Source organism: Mesoplodon bidens (assembly GCF_964165515.1).
Source record: "Mesoplodon bidens genome assembly, chromosome: 4".
Taxonomy (NCBI): Eukaryota; Metazoa; Chordata; class Mammalia; order Artiodactyla; family Ziphiidae; genus Mesoplodon; species Mesoplodon bidens.
The window spans coordinates 41,758,042-41,778,807 of record NC_138160.1 but is presented as its reverse complement, the minus strand read 5'-3'; the positions used below and the strand labels follow the sequence as shown (position 1 = coordinate 41,778,807).

General features: G+C 39.3%; 1 protein-coding gene across 1 annotated transcript; it reads left to right on the top strand.

Annotated features, from left to right (window-relative positions):
• Positions 1-5,081: 5,081 nt before the first annotated feature.
• Positions 5,082-14,412, top strand: MOCS2 (molybdenum cofactor synthesis 2). The gene is made up of 6 exons (XM_081231274.1): positions 5,082-5,195; positions 6,362-6,506; positions 9,665-9,792; positions 10,428-10,578; positions 11,460-11,583; positions 13,478-14,412. The coding sequence occupies exons 2-6, from the start codon at positions 6,409-6,411 to the stop codon at positions 13,544-13,546; spliced, it is 570 nt and encodes a 189-aa protein (XP_081087400.1). The 5' UTR covers positions 5,082-5,195; positions 6,362-6,408; the 3' UTR covers positions 13,547-14,412.
• Positions 14,413-20,766: the final 6,354 nt, after the last annotated feature.

The window sequence follows — 20,766 nt, the reverse complement described above, 5'->3', positions numbered from 1 at the left end:
CTTTCAGACTTTATAAAATATTGCACACCACCATCTTCTGGCATCACATGTTTCAGGCAAGTCTAAGTTCGTTGTCATCATTCCCCTGTTTTTCTATCTGGATGGGAATAAAATTCTTTATCCTTGACGTTTAGCAACTTTGCCAGAATATTCATTGGTGTTAGTCCTTGTCAATTTCTTCTGCTGTGGGCTACTACTTGATATCTCCAGCCTCATTTCCCACTACTTCCTTGCAGGGGGCATGCCCACCTTGCCAACTTTTTGCCCTTCTGTGACCTCATTATGCTGTTTTAATATCCTTCTGGCTTGGCACAGGCTAGTAAAATTCCCTCATCCCTACCCTCCACCCTGCTGTTTGCTGCTGCTCTTTCCAGCAGATTTAGCTCAAGCAACTCTCTCCTCCATGAGGACTTCCAGAGCACACTCCTCAGGTGACCGGCCACTCTCCCCTTCCACCCCTATGAAATGTAACATGTACCCCTAGTATTACATTTGGTGCACTGATCTACCATCACTGGTTTATGACTGTCTCACATCCAGGACTGTGAGCTCCAAGGGGAGGGCCGCCTAGTTTATACCCACATAACTATGCAATTTAAAAGAGTTTATGTTGGTAAAATGTTGGAGATTTTAGATCAGGAGTCCCCAACCCCTGGACCATGGACTGGTACTGGTCCGTGGCCTGTTAGGAACCGGGCCGCACAGCAGGAGGTGAGCAGCGGGCGAGCTGAGAGAGCAAAGCTTCATGTGTATTTACAGCCGCTCCCCATCACTCGCATTACTGCCTGACCTCCGCCTCCTGTCAGATGAGTGGCAGAATTAGATTCATAGGAGCGCAAATCCTACTGTGAACTGCACATGTGAGGGATCTAGGTTGCGAGCTCCTTATGAGAATCTAACACCTGATGATCTGAGGTGGAGCTGAGGCAGTGATGCTAGTGCTGGGGAGCGGCTGCAAATACAGATTATCATTAGTAGAGAGGTTTGACTGCACAGAGACCATAATAAATCAACTGCTTGCAGACACATCAAAACCCTATCAGTGAGTGGCAAGTGACGACAATTAAGCTGCACCTGGTGGCAGGCTTTAAGTCATAATCCGACACTTATTTTAGCCTGCGCTTGGCCCACCCATTATTATTATTATCATTATTATTATTATTATTATTATTATTTTGCAGTACGCGGGCCTCTCACTGTTGTGGCCTCTCCCGTTGCGGAGCACAGGCTCTGGATGCGCAGGCTCAGCGGCCATGGCTCACGGGCCCAGCCGCTCCGCGGCATATGGGATCCTCCCGGACCGGGGCACGAACCCGTATCCCCTGCATCGGCAGGCGGACTCTCAACCACTGTGCCACCAGGGAGGCCCCCACCCATTATTTTATTTACCACTTCCATCTGTGCCTCTTTCCGGCACTGCACACTTGTCTCAGTCACGGTTTTGGTAAGCCCACAAGCTAATCCTACCCAAAATGTGTAAAAAACAAACATCACTGGAGAGCTTCTTTGGAAAGGGGGAAAGACCCAATGATGAGACAGCAGAAGACCCTAAGACGGCCAACAAAAAGAAAGCTGCGTTTAAGAGAAAATACCAAGAGTCCTACTTAAATTACAGGTTCATTGCCACAGGTGATTCACATTCTCCAAGCCAGCTTTGTATAATATGTGGCAACCGGCTATCCAACAAAGCCATGAAACCTTCAAAACTGCTTCACCACATGGAGGTCAAGCATCCTGCATTAAAAGACAAGGCTTTGGAGTTCTTCAAAAGAAAAAAGCGTGAACACGAAGAACAGAAGCAATTACTGAAGGTCACCACTTCATCAAATGTGTCTGCCCTGAGAGCATCATTCTTAATGGCTAACCACATTGCTAAAGCTAAGAAGCCCTTTACTATCGGTGAAGAATTGATCCTGCTGCTGCTACGGACATTTGTCGTGAACTTTTAGGAGAGGCTGCAGTTCAAAAGGTGGCATGTGTTCCTCTTCTGGCTAGCACCGTAACTAGACGAATTGATGAAATAACAGAGGATATTGAGGCACAATTGTTAGAGAGGATTCATGAGTCACGTGGTCCACAATCCAAGTTGACAAGTCTACTGATGTTGACAACAAGGCAACAATGCTTGTTTTTGTGTAATCTATTTTTCAGGAGGATGTGCATGAGGATATGTTATGTGCACTTTTGTTGCCAACCAACACCACAGCTGCAGAACTATTCAAGTCTTTGAATGATTACATATCAGGAAAACTGAATTGATCATTTTGTTTCAGTATATGCATGGACAGAGCTGCTGCCATGACTTCACGGCCTTCTGGTTTCACTACTCGGGTCAAAGAGGTCGCTTCTGAATGTGAGTCTGTGCACTGTGTCATCCATAGAGAAATGCTGGCTAGCTGGAAAATGTTACCTGAACTTAATAACATTTTGCAGGATGTGATTAAAATTATCAACCACATTAAAGTACGTGCCCTTAACTCACGTCTGTTCGCGCAGCTCTGTGAGGCAATGGACGCAGAGCACACACGTCTTCTCTTATACACAGAAGTGAGATGGCTTTCTAAAGGTAGATCACTGGCCAGAGTTTCTGAGTTACGAGAGCCACTCCAGAGATTTCTTTTAGAAAAACAGTCACCCCTGGCAGCACATTTCAGTGACACAGATGGGTCGCAAAACTTGCTTACTTGTGTGACACATTCAACCTGCTCAACAAACTCAACCTGTCACTTCAGGGGAGAACAACAGCTGTGTTCAAGTCAGCATATAACGTGGCTGCATTCAAAGCCAAACTGGAATTATGGGGGCGATGAGTGAACATTGGGATTTTTGACATGTTTCAAACATTAGCAGAGATTTTGAGAGACTGAACCAGGGCCTTCTTTCTTCTAGCTGGTGCATGATCACTTCTCTCAGCTTTCAAAAGAGTTTGAGCATTACTTCCCAACCACAAAAGACCCCTGAACTGGGAAGGAATGGATCTGAGACCCATTTGTGATAAGCCAGGTGAATCAACTTTGTCCGTGCTAGAAGAGGATCAGCTGCTTGAGATCACAAATGACGGTGCCCTTAAAATTATGTTTGAGATAACTTCAAATCTCCATACGTTCTGGATTAAAGTCAAGGCGGAATATCCTGAGATTGCCACAAAAGCACTGAAAAGCCTGCTTGCATTTCCAACATCCTGTCTTTGTGAAGCAGGGTTTTCTGCAGTGACAGCAACCAAAACGAGATCACGGAGGAGACTGTACATTAGCAACACACTTGGGGTGTCACTGTCTCCCATCACCCCCAGATGGGACCATCTAGTTGCAGGAAAACAAGCTCAGGACTCCCACTGATTTTGCATTATGGTGAGTTGTATAATTATTTCATTATATATTACAATGTAACAATAGTAGAAATAAAGTGCACAATGAATGCAATGCACTTGAATCATCCTGAAACCACCGCCCCCCCCTTCCATGGAAAAATTGTCTTCTACAAAACTGGTCCCTGGTGCCGAAAAGGTTGGGGACCGCTGTTTTAGATGGTGTGTGGACAAATTACTAAGCAGGTAGTAAACAGGAAAAGTGTAAATGTGATACAGTTCGAGTGCTCAGATACGTTGAATGCTTTAAGTCTTTAGGGAACAGTAATCATAAAGCAGAAGGTTGGTAGATAAAAAGTGTTAAAGAGAACCCTGCAGTTGAGCGGCGAAAACAGTCGAGCTTCTATAACGGAGGTGGCAGGTGTCCAGGAGAGTCCGGGGTCAGCTCTCCCACACTTCAGCCTCTCAGCTGAGGCTAAAGACATGCGTGGTCAGCCCTTTTCCCGTTTAGCGACACCTACAGCTCTCGCCCACCACCGCGACCTATCTACGCGAGTGAACACCAAGTTCCAGGAGCCTGCTGCGCAAACAAAGCGGGGAGAACGGCGGGGAGGAGTTAGCTCTGCGCATGCTCTATGTGGGCGGAGGGGGGCCGGCAGGTTGCGCCTGCGCGCTGCGCACTGCGTACTGCGTACTGCGTCGATCAGACGCCTCGGCTTCCGCGGCAGGATACCCGGCTAGGGTTCGCTAGCGGGATGGTGCCGCGGTGCCAGGTAAGAATGGGGAAGCTCTCCGGCCTTGTGTCTGTCCTCGCCTTTCCCCTCCACAGACCCGGTCCTGCTCGCCCAGACCCCGGCGACGCCACCGCCGCGGTAGGCCCTCCCGACTTCGGAGGCTTTGCTCTGGTCTCCCCAACGAAAGTCAAGTCCATTCCGCGAACTCTTGTTCTGCAGGTGACGGCCTGGAAGACCAGCTGGTTTCTAAAGCACCCGCGATATTTGCCCTTGCTTCTCAGATGGTTCGTTTCTAAGACAGGTTTTCAATATAGAAAGAAATGCCCTTAACTAAGAATTCTTTGATGAAATGTGCTCCATCTGTGCGTTTGCGAACCCTTGATTATTTGCAGGCCTCTGATTATTTCGTAGAGAATGATTTGCTCTCAGTCACAGGTGGGTTATTTTACTTGGTCGGATCGCTTAGATACCAGGCTGTCTGCATAGGTTTGTCCTAGGAAATAGAAGTTTATCCTGTATTTCAGACCCATCTGCTTTTGTAAATATCAGGGTTTGTGTGTTGCATAACTTAATCCTGGACAGCTGGGTTCAGTGTAATGTAGACTGGACTCAAAGGTCATATGACAACCGTGAAGGACGTGTCTTTCACTTATTTGGTCATTTATTTGTGTAATTCATCTCTTGACTCAGACATTTGTTCACTGCTAAAGTATAAAAGGTGCTAGAATTTTATGTTAAAGGCCAACCTAATGGTTTCTAAGAAGATATTGTTAGGATTTTAGTTGTGGCACACATAACATTTATAAAACTAAAAAGCATCTGGAAATTAGTCTGACTTGTACTTAAAACATAAAAATTTTTCAAAATTTGAACTTGTAGGTATGCTGAAATTTTTATGGGCACTTTTAATTTTTTCTAATTTATAAAAAGTGTCTTTGATTAAAGTAATACATTTGAAAAACAAAACCCAGCGTGGACAGTCAGAAAAGGACTATGGATTGTCATTGTTAAAAACATTTTCTTTCTTTTCAGGTGGAGGTGTTGTATTTTGCAGAAAGTGCTGAAATAACAGGAATTCGCTCAGAGACCATTTCTGTGCCACAAGAAATAAAAGCATTGCAGCTGTGGAATGAGTTAGAAACGCGCCATCCTGGGTAGTTAAAAATTTGCAGAATGTATATGATTAACACTTTTTAATATTTAAAAATGTGTGAGTAAATGATAAAAGGAAAAAGTTAACTTAGATTTCCATGTTTAATGTCAAAAGGATCATTAGTTGTATTTTTTCTGAAAACTTTAAGTTCTAGTATTTAAAAATGCAAAATTCCTTAATAAAGGTTAAAGATATTTTACTTAAAAAACACAGTGAGCTGTGATACTCCGAAAGGGACATGATTATATTTGCTTTTATAATTTACAAAATACTGAAAATGTAGATTCTGCATTTTTGTAACGTTAAATGAAATTGTTACGTGTCCTGTTAAAAATGTGTGCTTTAAACTTTTATGTCCTGCCCCTTTTTTAGAGAACTCAAAATATAAATTTTTAAGATTGAAAGAAAAATGAAAGATAGCAAACAGCTGCTGCTGAATTTGATTTTTTACAATATTTGATTTTTTTTCTGGTTCTTGAAAATGTATCATTTTACTGCTGTTGTTCGTACCTCAATGAGTGTTTTTTGGAACAAAATATAAAAGTGGCCTATTTGAACGTGTTCCAGGTATATTAGTAGTGTCACTTAAATTGTGTGAATGTTTAACTTGGAAGTCTTAGTGCTGTGTAAAGGACAGCCCACAATGTATGTTCATAAAGAAAATTATTCCTTCTTGATTTCATATCTTTTTAAGTTCTTAAAATTCCCTGATAATCAGTGAAACGTAGTGGGGCCTCTTCCTACTTTACCTTTAACGTTATACCTGCTGAGAGGCACCTGGTGTTTTGGAACCTTTCGTGCTATACTTAATATACTTGTATGCTTAGATGGAAAGCTCCTGGGGAGGGCATGTACTGATTAAGAAATTGTCATTTTTTTTTTTGACCTGGTCTGAATGTTGTCTCCAGTCTAGTGTTTTTTTGTTTGTTTCTTTAATTCCCCAAGACACCCAACATCCAGTAAAGAGTTGTTAGCAGTTTACTGCATTCTTTGTGGTGAATAAGTATGTTCTTCAGTGGATATATCCTTCCTCTGCAAAATATGAGTTTAATTAGTGATTTTGCAGATGATGCTTCATAAAGTAATATTTATGTAATTTTGATTGCAGCTGAGGAGATTTGGGGTCTAACAGCATTGATACATCTAATTATACTTTTTTCCCTTCAGATTGGCTGACGTCAGAAATCAGGTGATATTTGCTGTTCGTCAAGAATATGTCGAGCTTGGAGATCAGCTCCTCCTGCTTCAATCAGGAGATGAAATTGCCATTATCCCCCCCATTAGTGGAGGATAGTGCTTTTGAGCCACCTGGGTATGTGAGATAGGTTTTTCTTAGCCAATCTTGTGGAGAAGGATCATACAGATAATAACTTACATATGGTTTCCTTTAACTGTATACTCTTTGTAAGGCTGTCTGCACCAACTCTTGGTAAAGCAGCAACTCTTTATTGGTGCAGATGGACTTATAAATATCTATCATCTCTGCATCAGTTGGTTGTAAGCAGTTTAATGTCCTCTTGATTTGTTCATTCTATTGATTTAACATGGTTTATTGAGATTTTGTGTCGGGCACAGCGCTAGACACTGGAGTTTTAATACTCCTATTTTGCAGGAGGGAGAAGTTAAAAAACTTGTCTAAGATCACATAGCTAATAAGTGGCAGAGCCAACATTTGAACTCAGATTATTATTGGGCTCTGTGTACTTTTCCACAAATATGCTTATTAATACTGGATAATAGCTCTCCTGGGCACAGAGAAATGTAGAAAAATTGCATAGCTGGAAAGTAAAAAGATCACTCTTCGTGAAAAATGCTTACCATTTTCCAGGTATAAAAAACAGCTTTATTATTATAGTTATATTGCTAGTGGGTCTAGGACCCGTGTCATCTTTCCATCTTTCCAAATAAAGTAAGCCACGTCTGAGTAGGATAATGTGTAAGAACATTTCTGTTTTTTTAAAAAATTTAACCCATTATTATTTTTATTATTTGTTTATTTTTTAAATATCTTTATTGGAGTATAATTGCTTTACAGTGGTGTCTTAGTTTCTGCTTTATAACAAAATGAATCAGCTCTATGTATACATATATCCCCATATCTCCTCCCTCTTGCATCTCCCTCCCACCCTCCCTACCCCACCCCTCTCGGTGGTCACAAAGCACCGAGCTCATCTCCCTGTACTATGTGGCTGCTTCCCACTAGCTAGCTATTTTACATTTGGTAGTGTATATATGTCCATGCCACTCTCTCACTTTGTCCCAGCTTACACTTCCCCCTCCCCATGTCCTCGAGTCCATTGTGTATGTCTGTGTCTTTATTCCTGTCCTGCCCTTAGGTTCTTCAGAACCACTTTTTTTTTTTTAGATTCCATATATATGTTTTAGCATATGGTATTTGTTTTTCTCTTTCTGACTTACTTCCCTCTGTATGACAGACTCTAGGTCCATCCACCTCACTACAGATAACTCAATTTCGTTTTTTTATGGCTGAGTAATATTCCATTGTATATATGTGCCACATCTTCTTTATCCATTCATCTGTCAATGGACAGGTTAGGTTGCTTGCATGTCCTGGCTATTGTAAATAGAGCTGCAATGAACATTGTGGTGCATGACTCTTTTTGAATTATGGTTTTCTAAGGGTATATGCCCAGTAGTGGGATTGCTGGGTTGTATGGTAGTTCTATTTTTAGTTTTTTAAGGCTTCTCCATACTGAAGAACACTTCTTAGTATAGTCTGGAGAGGCAGACAGAATGAGGCTTAATTTGTCAACTGAGAAATAAATAATGTAGAAATTAATAATCATCTCTAATTGAAAACTCTTATAAGTTAGGAATGAAAGAAAACTTTCTTAATTTGATAGTGTTTTTCTCCAAAATCAAGTAAATATCATATTGGATGGCAAAACTTTGGTTTTATTAAAGAAAAGAACAAGCCAAGGATGCTTATTTATGTTTTTCGCCCATTTCTTCCCCACTCTTCTGGAGGGTAGTGCCCCAGAAGTGAAGAATAAATATTGTAAAGCCAATTGCCTGGCATGTTGATAGAGATTGGATTTTCTTAGTCCTATTATTTGGAAATAACTCTCCGTTAGATATGTATCTCAGTTTTATTTGGAAACTGTGGTCACCATATCACCACCATGATATAGAAAAATACTATTTTTTTTTGAGTTTGTAATTTATTCAGAAAACAATGGGCTGCCTTAGGTGTGTGTTTGTGTGTGATAGTTAGAGCTGTTCTTTGGGAAGACTAGGAAGATACTCAGCAGCATTGTGTATGATATGAGTGTGTTTGACAGGATTTGTAACATGCAGTTTTAGAATCTATGTTATTATAGAATCAAGTTGTGGGAGCTCAGTGTGGTCTGAAGTTCACAGACAGTGTTTGGGTTACCTGTATCGTATTGCAAGATGAAGTGGAAGAAGCTCAGGTGACATGTACAGGAGGTTGAAGCATCTTGGAATCCAGTAACATCTGAATGGCTTTTTTTCAGTAGCATGGCCCTCTTATCTTAAACACACCTTCCCCAGCCCCCATGCTCTGTCTCAGAACGCTGTTTGTTTCCATAAGTTATCCCTATTTGTAATTCCTATTTATTGCTTTGTTCCTCCTCTAGCATAAGTGCCCTGAGCACCGGAGCCAGGCCTTTTGTTCCCTGGTCTGTATCCAGTGTGTGGGCTTAGTCTCTGACCCTTAGTGAGTACGAAATAAATGCTTGATGAATGAAATGAGAAATGCATGGCAAAGGACTTGGACAGCATCTGGTGAATAGGCGTGCAGTCAATTCCTTTATTTCCTCAGTTACTTAACTGAGGTTGTGCCTGATTATGAAATGAACCCAGTTCCTGTGGAGTCATCATTCTGTTTGCCCTCCTTTTTTGGGTCAAGAAAAAGGCAGTTCTGGGTGTGGTGCTTGGTAATCCAGTGGTTAGAGGTGATGTGTGTGTGGATGCAGGAGATAAGAGTAGCAATTCCAGAGTTTGGAATACGTTGGCAAATGAAATAGATTGCATTTTAAGTGATCATGTTAGTGGTGAGTTCCTTTTTATATCATGCTTGATTCGTTAGGGATATTTGTAAAATTACTGAGTTTTGCTGAAATTTTACACTTGCTTTTTTTTTTTTCTCCGGTACGCGGGCCTCTCACTGTTGTGGCCTCTCCCGTTGTGGAGCACAGGCTCCGGACGCCCAGGCTCAGCGGCCATGGCTCACGGGCCCAGCTGCTCTGCGGCATGTGGGATCTTCCCTGACCAGGGCACGAACCTGTGTCCCCTGCATCGGCAGGCAGACTCTCAACCACTGCGCCACCAGGGAAGCCCTACACTTGCTTATTTTTATCATTCAGATCAAATCATGCCTCCTAATGCATCTAATGTAGAAAAAATATATAAATTGGAACATAGCCTATAAGTTCGGTGTTTTTACTCTAGTACCAATGTAAAGGTTTGGTAATATTTTATTTCCAGGAAAGATATAAATGAAGTTGAAGAGAAATCGAAAGATATAATAAAATTCACATCTGAGCAACTTTCAGTAGATGAAGTCTCACAGCTGGTGATTTCTCCATTCTGTGGTGCAGTATCCCTATTTGTAGGTGAGTTGTAATTTTCATAGCATCTATTGACTATACAAGACAGTAGAAATTAGCAGGTGTTTCTCATGTTCAGTGTTAATAGTAAGAGGATTTTAAGATATGGAGCAGTTAGCCAAGATTACCCATGGTGGTGAGTAGAAATTTTTTTAGTTCTTGTTTTGTTTTAGTAATCTTCAAATTAACCTATGTTAAAGGCAAAAAAAAAAGTAGACTGAAAGTCATTATTAGCAGAGAGAATTCTGATAATCCTGGGAACATAATATTTTCCTTTTAAGGGTCAAATTCTAATTGTTACAAAGGGAATATATACTGGTTTGTCATTTGAATGTTTTCAGTAAACCTGGCTAATCAGTGTCATTTTATTTCCTCATCTTTGTGATGATTATCTTGATTTTCTAATCAAGTTTTTGTGTTTAGAAAATTTCAAAGTAATTTTTAGACAAATTGGTATGCTACTTGTCTATTCAAAAAAAAAAGTAGACTAAAAGTCATTATTAGCAGAGAGAATTCTGATAATCCTGGGAACATAATATTTTCCTTTTAAGGGTCAAATTCTAATTGTTTTTTATTCTATTAGTGTGCTTTTTCTACTGTAGGAAGAAAGCTTATTTTGTGATTTTTTTTTTTAATTTTAGGAACTACAAGGAATAACTTCGAAGGGAAAAAAGTCATTAGCTTAGAGTATGAAGCATATCTACCAATGGCAGAAAATGAAGTCAGAAAAATTTGTAGTGACATTAGGCAGAAATGGCCAGTCAAACACATAGCAGTGTTCCATCGGCTTGGGTATGATTTCCTTTATCAGTTTAAAAGTTTAAGTGTAGTCGTTTTCCGCCTTTGTACTAATTCTGATTCTGGAATCTTTCATTTTCGTCCTGTGTTACCCTGAGAGGGAGGTTTGTTTATCATTCTGGCAGACAGTGCCTTTAAGGCTGCTTGTTACATTGTAACATTTGGAGCATGGCTGATGCTGTAACAAAGTCCAAATGTGCAAGATTCTTTGGCCCTGTTCCCAACAGCCTGTGCTGATGTGTGCTAAAGGCCATGAGACCTTTTCAGAACTGTTTTGTAGTCTGTACCCTGTTTATATGACAGTCTGAGATTTTTTTGATGTAAAAGCCTTTTAAGGTCATTAGATTAGTTTGCTGTTTTGTATCACTAAGAAGAGTGGAGTTCCAGGCTTTGAAAAGAACCCAGCAATGGGACTAAATCTATCATCTATTAGTAATTACTTTGTTATTGGTAACTATAATTTTATTAATGTTATCAATTCTGTTATTTACTATTCATTGCTATTTAATACTTTAAATTCTACATTATATTTATCATGCGATTCGTTTGTATTTCTAGGCATTACCTGGCACTGTGCCTTGTTTGTTTGATCAGATATTTGTTGAATCAGTGAGGTACTTTTCATGTTGTTGCCCATTCAGTAAATTTAGTGGATACATGCTTACAGATTAGTCACAAGCTTGGCACCTCCTGCTAAACGCAACTGGGATGAATTACTGTTTTCTAACTAAATGGGATGTTTAGGTAAAACAGAACTGGATATTTAGTTCTAGGAATGCTTCACTGGAATTTTTATTTTTTTTCACATGTCTAGTAGATTTTTTAACATGTAGCTTCAGAGGAGATGATGAATTTTTTCCTTCATTTTGTTAAAGCTTAGTTCCAGTGTCAGAAGCAAGCATTATCATTGCTGTGTCCTCAGCCCATAGGACTGCATCCCTCGAAGCTGTGAGCTATGCCATTGATACTTTAAAAGCCAAGGTGCCCATATGGAAAAAGGTAAGTTAAGAAAATATCTAATTTTGTCTTTGGACATGATTTTTCTCAGGAATTTTTAAAGAACAAGGAAGAAGAGTACATACAGAGTATGTACTTCCCTGACTTTATAGGATCTTGTTTTCTTTTTCTAGGAAATAGGATGTTTATGTAATAATCTCCTTTGCAAAATTTATTAAGCATGAAAAATATGTGCCCCAAAGAATGCATGGCCTGGAGAAGACCTCAACAAGTGGTAACAGTTAGAATTCCTAGTCTAGAACGTTCCAGTGGCTCATATATGAAGTATTATCCCTTATATTAGAATTCCCTTGAGTTAGAGGGTCTTTCCTTTGGAGAGCAGGAGTAATGCATGGCTATTTAGTCACTGGCTAAAATAGAGACTTCTCAAGGCAAAAGAGCCTTCTCCTAGAACTCCTTCATTTTAGGAAAAGAAAAGTGGGATAGTGCCTCCTTGGAGAAAATGCATAGTAAGTGGATTTAAAAACCTAAGTAGGAAATTCTATCTTGTTTTCCGTCCATACATCAAACCCATCAATAAAAGCAAACAAGTCCCTGCTTAAATAGATCATTCTGAAGATATGAAAAGGCCCAGCTCCCTGATTTCTCCCCTGGTGGAGTAACCTCAACAGTGGGATCACTCTGTATTCTCAGAAAAGTGTAGTGACACTGAAGAGCCTCACATTGCCCAACAGCATTGTGGCTGATAGCAAAGCTGAGGAATGGATTCACTGCCCAGTAGAGCAGAAGGCCAGAGTGAAGGACCAGTGGTGAGATGAGCAAATTGGACTCTGAACCAGCACCTGTGAAATTTAGTGACCATATTTTCTGGATAAAAACTGAAACCCATTGTTATAAGGGGATACTTAGGGATTAGAGGATAGGATATGTGAAAGGAATCTGTCTTAGTGAAGCTCAGATATCTGGTTGCTTTGCTGTGAACAAGGCTGCCACAATTTTGATAGACCATGAGACCCTGGAGAGAGCAAGGTAGGAAAAGTATTCCAGAATGAATTGTGAGCCTGGCTGGAAGAGATTCTTTGCCTTGGAGCAAAGAATGGACAGCCAGCTGACAAAGTAGATGAGATGGTAGGTCCCCCAAATAAGGGAGTGGGTAGGAGTTGGGGGTATACTCTCATTGTGATGCTTCAAGAACTGGCTGGGCTTTCTGTTTACTTCTCTGTCTGTAGAGGGTGGGAGGGTGTACAGGTGTTCAGAGGATAATTGAATTAGGATTTCTACCCCTTCAGAAATAGAATCTGACTAGAGAGTGAGAAGAGAAAGTGATATATTCTTATTCCCCTTCTGTTCAAAAATTATCTGAATTCTAGTCTGGTTCTGGTTTCAGCCCATGCTTTGAGATCATCTGTGATACAGGCAAGGGATGGGCAGGTGGGTAGGGCACACACTTACAGGGTGTTTGCCACCAGCATGCAGCTCAGACCTGTTTAGGAACCTTTATGGTGGTCTCTTAATTTCAAAGCTAATGGAAATATCCCTTCGGCCTTTGGAAACGCATATTTAGAAATGTGGAAGTAGTAGGTGTGTCTGGAAAGAAAAAATGTTGAAAGACCTTCCATCTTCCCTACATAAACTTGCCCAGGCTGTCTCCTGTCATGATCCCAAGTGGAATTAATTGTTTATTCCTTTCTGTGTTTGCCCCTTGTCTTGTTAAGGCTTCTTGTCTGTCGTTTCTCCTACTCGACTGGGTCCTTGAGTGTAGGGAGCATGTTTATTCGTTTGTTTGCTCTCAATGCCTTATGCAAATGGCCATTGGATTGTTAAAAGAGGAGCAGATATAAATAGTTGTGATATTCATCCGCCTGATTTATTCAGATATATTTGCATTTATTAAAATGCTCTCCTTTAAATTCTTATTATGGTTCTGCTTTTTTAGGAAATCTATGAAGAATCATCATCATCTTGGAAAAGAAACAAAGAATGCTTTTGGGCAACCGATGATTAAACCACTTAGGTTTTTAGAGTCTTAAATTTTAAACTTGGTAAATTCTTATCTTTGATCATGTTTTGATTTTTCTTCTCCAGAAGATAGTTTACTGAACATAAACTCTTAACGTTACACCAGTGGAACAAGAGAGAAAAAAAAGCAAAATAAATGAGTGTTTAGGATGAGGGCTTATTCGGGAACTAGAGATAGAGGAAAGAAAGGCTTTAGGGAAAAAATGGAAGAATAATTTAAATGTAAGGAAAGATGCCTGTGGTAGACATATTATTCTATGACTAAGCTCTAACTGTAACTTGACTCACATTGAGGTGTGGTCCCTCCTCAGTGACTGTCTCAGAGGCTGCCCCCAACCCCCTACCCCTATGCCCAGTGATATCATTGGTGTCAGGGATGCGTTTTGGGAATGTAGGCGGAACTGGAAGGTGTAAAAAGTCCTTATCAGTTACTCTTGGTATGATATATTTTTAGAATTTATATATTTTTAAAATAAGCTAAATAAACACGATTTTAAAAGTTTAAAAGCAATATGCTGTTTTTAAAAATTCAGTGATAATACCTAAGATATTTCATCATATGAAGCTTTCTAGTATTTCAGAATCAATAATCTTACCATAATACTTACTGTATTTTATTAGTTATTAGTATTGTATCAATATATAAATCAGCATAAAATTGTTGTAAAACAAGGCAAGCTAGCAACAAGGGTGCTTTGTGTTATAATGTTAGTTATAAAATTGTACCCACAACCAATTAAAAAGGGAAATTATATGATTATTTGGTAAAGTATTTTCAGATAGTTTTTTTTAGCTTAAGCAACATTATCATTAATAAAGTTATGTTTTCTGAAAAATCTTTATACTAAATAATGGTCCAGTTTTTTTTGTTCTTCTTTTTGCGGTACGCGGGCCTCTCACTGTTGTGGCCTCTCCCATTGTGGAGCACAGGCTCCAGATGTGCAGGCTCAGCAGCCATGGCTCACGGGCCCAGCCGCTCCACGGCATGCGGGATCCTCCTGGACCGGGGCACAAACCCGTGTGCCCTGCATTGGCAGGCGGGCTCTCAACCACTGCGCCTCCAGGGAAGCCCAATGGTCCAGTTTTTGCTTGGTCGACCTATATACTATCTTGGTAGATCTTAGTATATAAGTTCCATATAGTTCTTTTTTCTTTTAAATTGAAGTATTGTTGACTTACAATATTTTGTTAGTTTTACGTGTACAGCATAGTGATTTGGGGGGTTTTGCATATTATATTCCATTATAGGTTATTACAAGATTTTGGTATAATTCCCTATGCTGTACAGTAAATCCTTGTTGCTTATCTGTTTTATGTATAGTAGTTCGTGTCTGTTAATCCCATACTCGTAATTTGTCCTTCCCCTTCATCCTCCCCCTTTGGTAAACATAAGTTTGTTTTCTATATCTGTGAGTGTTTCTGTTTTGTATATAGATTCATTTGTGTTATTTTTTTAGATTCCACAAATAAGTGATATCATATAGCATTTGTCTTTCTCTGACTTATTTCACTTTCTCTATCTGACTTATTTCACTAAGCATAAGATTCCATAAATCCATCCATGTTGCTGCAAATGGTGATTTTGTTTTGTGTGTGTGGTGAGTAATATTCCATTGTATGTGTATGTGTGTATATGTCACATCTTCTTAAGCCAGTCATCTGTTGGGTTGCTTCCCTGTCTTGGCTATTATGTAATCAGTAGTGCTGCTGTGAACATTGTGGTGCGTGTATCTTTTCGAATTAGAGTTTTCTTGTTTTCTGGATATATACCCAGGAGTGGAATTGCTCAATCATGTGGTAGTTCTATTTTTAGTTTTTTAAGGAACCTCCGTACTATTTTCCATAGTGGCTGCACCAGTTTACATTACCATCAACAGTGTTCAAGCGTTCCTTTTTCTCCACATCCTCTCCAGTATTTATTATTTATAGACTGTTCGATGATAGCCATTCTGACTGTGATAACTCAGTGAGGCGATACCTCATTGTAGTTTTGATTTGCATTTCTTTAATAATTAGTGGTGTTTCATGTGCTTGTTAGTAATCTGTATGTCTTTGGAAAAATGTCTATTTGGGTCTTCTGCCCAATTTTTTATTGGGGCATTTGTTTTTTTGATATTATATGAGCTGTTTATAAATATATTTTTGATATTAACCCCTTGTCAGTTGCATCATTGCAAATATTTTCTCCCATTCTGTAGGTTTTCATTTTGTTGATGGTTTCCTTTGTTGTGCAAGAGCTTTTAACTTTCATTAGGTCCCATTTGTTTATTTTACTTTTTATTTCTTTTGCCTTGGGAGACTGACCTAAGAAAATAATTGCTGAGATTTATGTCAAAAAATATTTTGCCTGTGTTCTCTTTTAGGACTTTTATGGTGTCATTTCGTATATTTAGGTCTTTAAACCATTTTGAGTTTATTTTTGTGTATGGTGTGAGGGAATATTCTAATTTCATTGTTTTACATACAGCTGTCCAGCTTTTGCAACACCACTTGTTGAAGAGATTGTCTTTTCTCTATTGTACATTCTTGTCTCCTTTGTTGTGGGTTAACTGACCATAGGTGTGTGGGTTTATTTCTGCGCTCTCTATTTTGTTCCGTTTATCTATGAGTGTGTATTTGTGCCAGTACCATGCTGTTTTGAGTACTGTAGCTTTGTAGTATAGTCTGAAGTCTGGAAGGGTTATACCTCCAGCTTTGTTCTTTTTTTCTCAGGATTGCTTTAGCAGTTCTGGGTCTTTTGTGGTTCCTTATAAATTTTAGGGTTTTTTTGTTCTAATTCTGTGAAAAATGTTATGGGTATTTTGATAGGGATTGCACTAAATCTGTAGATTGCTTTGAATGATTTTTTTTTTTTTGTATTTCTGTGGTATCAGTTGTAACTTCTCCTCTTTCATTTCTTATTTTGTTTATTTGAGTCCTCTCTCATTTCTTCCTGGTGAGCCTGCCTAGCGGTTTGTCACTTTTGTTTATCTTTAAAAAAAAACCAATTCTTGGTTTTATTGATCTTTTCTGTTGTTTTTTGATCTCTATTTTATTTATTCCCTCTCTGATCTTTATTATTTCTTTCCTTATGTTGACTTTGAGCTTTGTTGGTTTTTCTTCTAATTCTTTTAGGTGATAAGTTTTTATTTGAGATTTTCCTTGTTCTTGGGGAAGGCTTGTATCACTATGAACTTCCCTCTTAGAACTACTTTTACTGTATCCCATAAATCTTGTAAGGTTGTTTTCATTGTTGTTTGTCTTCAGGTATTTTCTTATTTCTTCTTTGATTTCATCATTGACTCACTGGTTTTTTTTAAAACCATGTTGTTTATTCTCCATATCTTTGTGTTTTTCTCGTTTTTCTTTCTGTAGATGATTTCTAGTTTTATACCATTATGTTCATAAAAGATGCTTGATATAATTTCTACCACCTTAAATTTTTCGAGGCTGTTTTGTGTCTTAGTATGTGGTCCAGCCTAGAGAACATTCCATGCATGCTTAAAAAGAATGTGTTTTCTGCCTTTTTTTGGATGTAGCGTCCTATACATATCAGTTAAGTCCAGCAGGTCATTTCTGTCATTTAGGACCTCTGTTGCCTTATTGATTTTCTGTCTGGATGATCAGTCCTTTGATATCAGTGGGGTGTTAAAGTCTCCTACTGTTACTGTGTTCCTGTCAATTGCTCCCTTTATGTCTGTTAGTATTTGCTTTATATATTTAGGTGCTCCTGTATTGGGTGTGTATATGTTAACAAGTGTAATATCCTTTCCTTGTATTGATCCCTTTATTATTATATAATACTCTCCTTTGTCTTTCCTTATGGCCTTTGTTTGTTTGATTTTTTAAAAAATGTATTTTATTTATTTTTGGCTGCGTTGGATCTTTGTTGCTGTGGGCGGGCTTTTTCTAGTTGCAGCGAGCAGGCTTCTCATTGCAGTGGCTTCTCTTGTTGCGGAGCACGGGCTCTAGGCGCGTGGGCTTCAGTGGTTGTGGCTCGCAGGCTCCAGAGCGCAGGCTTAGTAGTTGTGGTGCACGGGTTTCGTTGCTCTGCAGCATGTGGGATCTTCCTCGACCAGGGCTCGAACCCATGTCCCCTACATTGGCAGGCAGATTCCCAACCACGGCGCAACCAGGGAAGCCCCTGGCCTTTGTTTTAAAGTCTATTTTGTCTGATATGAGTATTACTACCCCCAGCTTCTTGTCATTTCCATTTGTATGAAATATCTTTTTCCATCCTTTCACTTTCAGTCTGTTATGTCTTTTGCCCTGAAGTGAGTCTCTTTTAGGCAGCATATTGCAGGTTCTCATTTTTTTATACAATAGCCACTCTATGTGTTTTTTTTTTTTTTTTTTTTTAAGCAGGTGGCAATGCCCAAGCTCAATGCAGGAGAAAGTGCTGCATTAAGGGGAGCTGTGAGACATCAGGTTAGAAAAATCCGTGATGTGTAAGACTCTGAGCGCCACACGGGAAGTCCCACGGCTTCTGATCAAGGCAGTGTCCTGGTGGGAATTGTTTTAGGAAAGCAAATACAGTGGTTGCTTATAAGACGTATTTTATTGGAAGAAATCGCAGGTAGGAAAACCCTCTGCGAGAGTAAAGTAACAACCCCTGATGGGAAAATAAGGATCTGCATTATGAAGGCAGCACCTCGAACTCACCACCGCCTGCAAGCGTTTCCTCATCCTCCCGTCAGAGGAAATCTCCTCTTTAAAGCCCCATTTTCCTTATGTTTAAGGGTTGCTCACGAGGCAAGGATATAAGCAATAACTGAGATTAAACAGCCATAATGCAAAAGTTACGTCAGCACAGACGCCAAAATAGGAAGAACCGAGAGAGACACGGTCCCATCAGGATCTCCAGGCACCGCCCCCTCCTCTATGTCTTTTGATTAGAGCATTTAGTCCATTGACATTTAAGATAATTATTGATATGTATGTACTTATTGCCATTTTATTCCTTGTTTTCCAGTTCTACTTTGTTTATTTTTCATTTTGTGGTTTGGTGAGTTTGTTTTGTAGTATGCTTGAGTTCCTTTCTTTTTGCTTGTTTGTGAATCTGTTGTATGTTTTTGATTTGTGGTTACCATGGAGTTCATGTATGTTGATCCATAACAATATCTACTTGCTTTAAACTAAGTTATTCAAGTCCAAACACATTCTAAAAGATCTACATTTTTTACTCCCCTCCTCCACATTTTGTGATTTTGATGTACTATTTTACATCTTCATGCTTATTCTTTTACTGCTTATTGTAGTTAAAATCGCTTTTACATTTTCTGTTTCTTTTTTAATCTATGTACTGATTTATTTAAGTGATCTTCAATCCTTGCTTTATATTTGCCTTTCCTATTGCGATTTTCCCTTTCCTATAGATTCTTTTCTTCCATTTAGAGAAGACCCTTCAGTATTTCTTATAGTGTAGGTTTAGTATTGCTGAATTTTTTTAGTTTTTGCTTGTCTGAGAAATTCTCTGTCTCTCTTTCTATTCTAAGTGATAGTCTTGCTGGGTAGAGTGTCATAGGTTGCAGGTTTTACCCTTTCAGGAATTTGCATATATCATGCCACTCCCTTCTGGTCTGCAAAGTTTCTGCAGAGAAATCAGCTTATAACCTTAGGGGGGTTCCCTTGTAACTGACTCCGTTTTTCTTCCATTACCTTTAGAATCCTCTCCTTATATTTAACTTTTGCCATTTTAACTATGACATGTCTTTTTTTTTTTTTTTTTTTTTTTAGTTTCTGCTTTATAATAAAGTGAATCTGTTATACACATACATCTGTTCCCATATCCCTTCCCTCTTGCGTCTCCCTCCCTCCCAACCTCCCTATCCCACCCCTCCAGGTGGTCACAAAGCACCGAGCTGATCTCCCTGTGCTATGCGGCTGCTTCCCACTAGCTGTCTACCTTACGTTTGGTAGTGTATATATGTCCATGCCTCTCTCTCGCTTTGTCACAGTTTACCCTTCCCCCTCCCCATATCCTCAAGTCCATTCTCGAGTAGGTCTGTGTCTTTATTCCTGTTTTACCCCTAGGTTCTTCATGACATTTTTTTCCCTTAAATTCCATATATATGTGTTAGCATACGATATTTGTCTTTCTCTTTCTGACTTACTTCACTCTGTATGACAGACTCTAGATCTATCCACCTCATTACATATAGCTCAATTTCGTTTCTTTTTATGGCTGAGTAATATTCCTTTGTATATATGTGCCACATCTTCTTTATCCATTCATCTGATGATGGACACTTAGGTTGTTTCCATCTCCGGGCTATTGTAAATAGAGCTGCACTGAACATTTTGGTACATGTCTCTTTTTGAATTATGGTTTTCTCAGGGTATATGCCCAGTAGTCGGATTGCTGGGTCATGTGGTAGTTCTATTTGTAGTTTTTTAAGGAACCTTCATACTGTTCTCCATAGTGGCTGTACCAATTCACATTCCCACCAGCAGTGCAAGAGTGTTCCCTTTTCTCTACACCCTCTCCAGCATTTATTGTTTGTAGATTTTTTGATGATGGCCATTCTGACTGGTGTGAGATGATATCTCATTGTAGTTTTGATTTGCATTTCTCTAATGATTAATGATGTTGAGCATTCTTTCATGTGTTTGTTGGTAGTCTATATATCTTCTTTGGAGAAATGTCTGTTTAGGTCTTCTGCCCATTTTTGGATTGGGTTGTTTGTTTTTTTGCTATTGACCTGCATGAGCTGCTTATAAATTTTGGAGAGTAATCCTTTGTCAGTTGCGTCATTTGCAAATATTTTCTCCCATTCTGAGGGTTGTCTTTTGGTCTTGTTTATGGTTTCCTTTGCTGTGCAAAAGCTTTGAAGTTTCATTAGGTCCCATTTCTTTATTTTTTTTCTTATTTCCATTTCTGTAGGACGTGGGTCAAAAAGGATCTTGCTGTGATTTATGTCATAGAGTGTTCTGCCTATGTTTCCCTCTAAGAGTTTGATAGTTTCTGGCCTTACATTTAGGTCTTTAATCAATTTTGAGCTTACTTTTGTGTATGGTGTTAGGGAATGATCTAATCTCATACTTTTACATGTACCTGTCCAGTTTTCCCAGCACCACTTATTGAAGAGGCTGTCCTTTCTCCACTGTACTTTCCTGCCTCCTTTATCAAAGATAAGGTGACCATATGTGCATGGGTTTATCTCTGGGCTTTCTATCCTGTTCCATTGATCTATGTTTCTGTTTTTGTGCCGGTACCATACTGTCTTG

Bases quoted from the DNA above. Each gene is read 5' to 3' on its own strand.
- MOCS2 (XM_081231274.1), top strand. From the start codon at position 6,409: ATGTCGAGCTTGGAGATCAGCTCCTCCTGCTTCAATCAGGAGATGAAA. The intron at 10,579-11,459 runs GTATGATTTCCT...ATTTTGTTAAAG, and splicing joins GCAGTGTTCCATCGGCTTGG to CTTAGTTCCAGTGTCAGAAG. The intron at 11,584-13,477 runs GTAAGTTAAGAA...CTGCTTTTTTAG, and splicing joins AGGTGCCCATATGGAAAAAG to GAAATCTATGAAGAATCATC.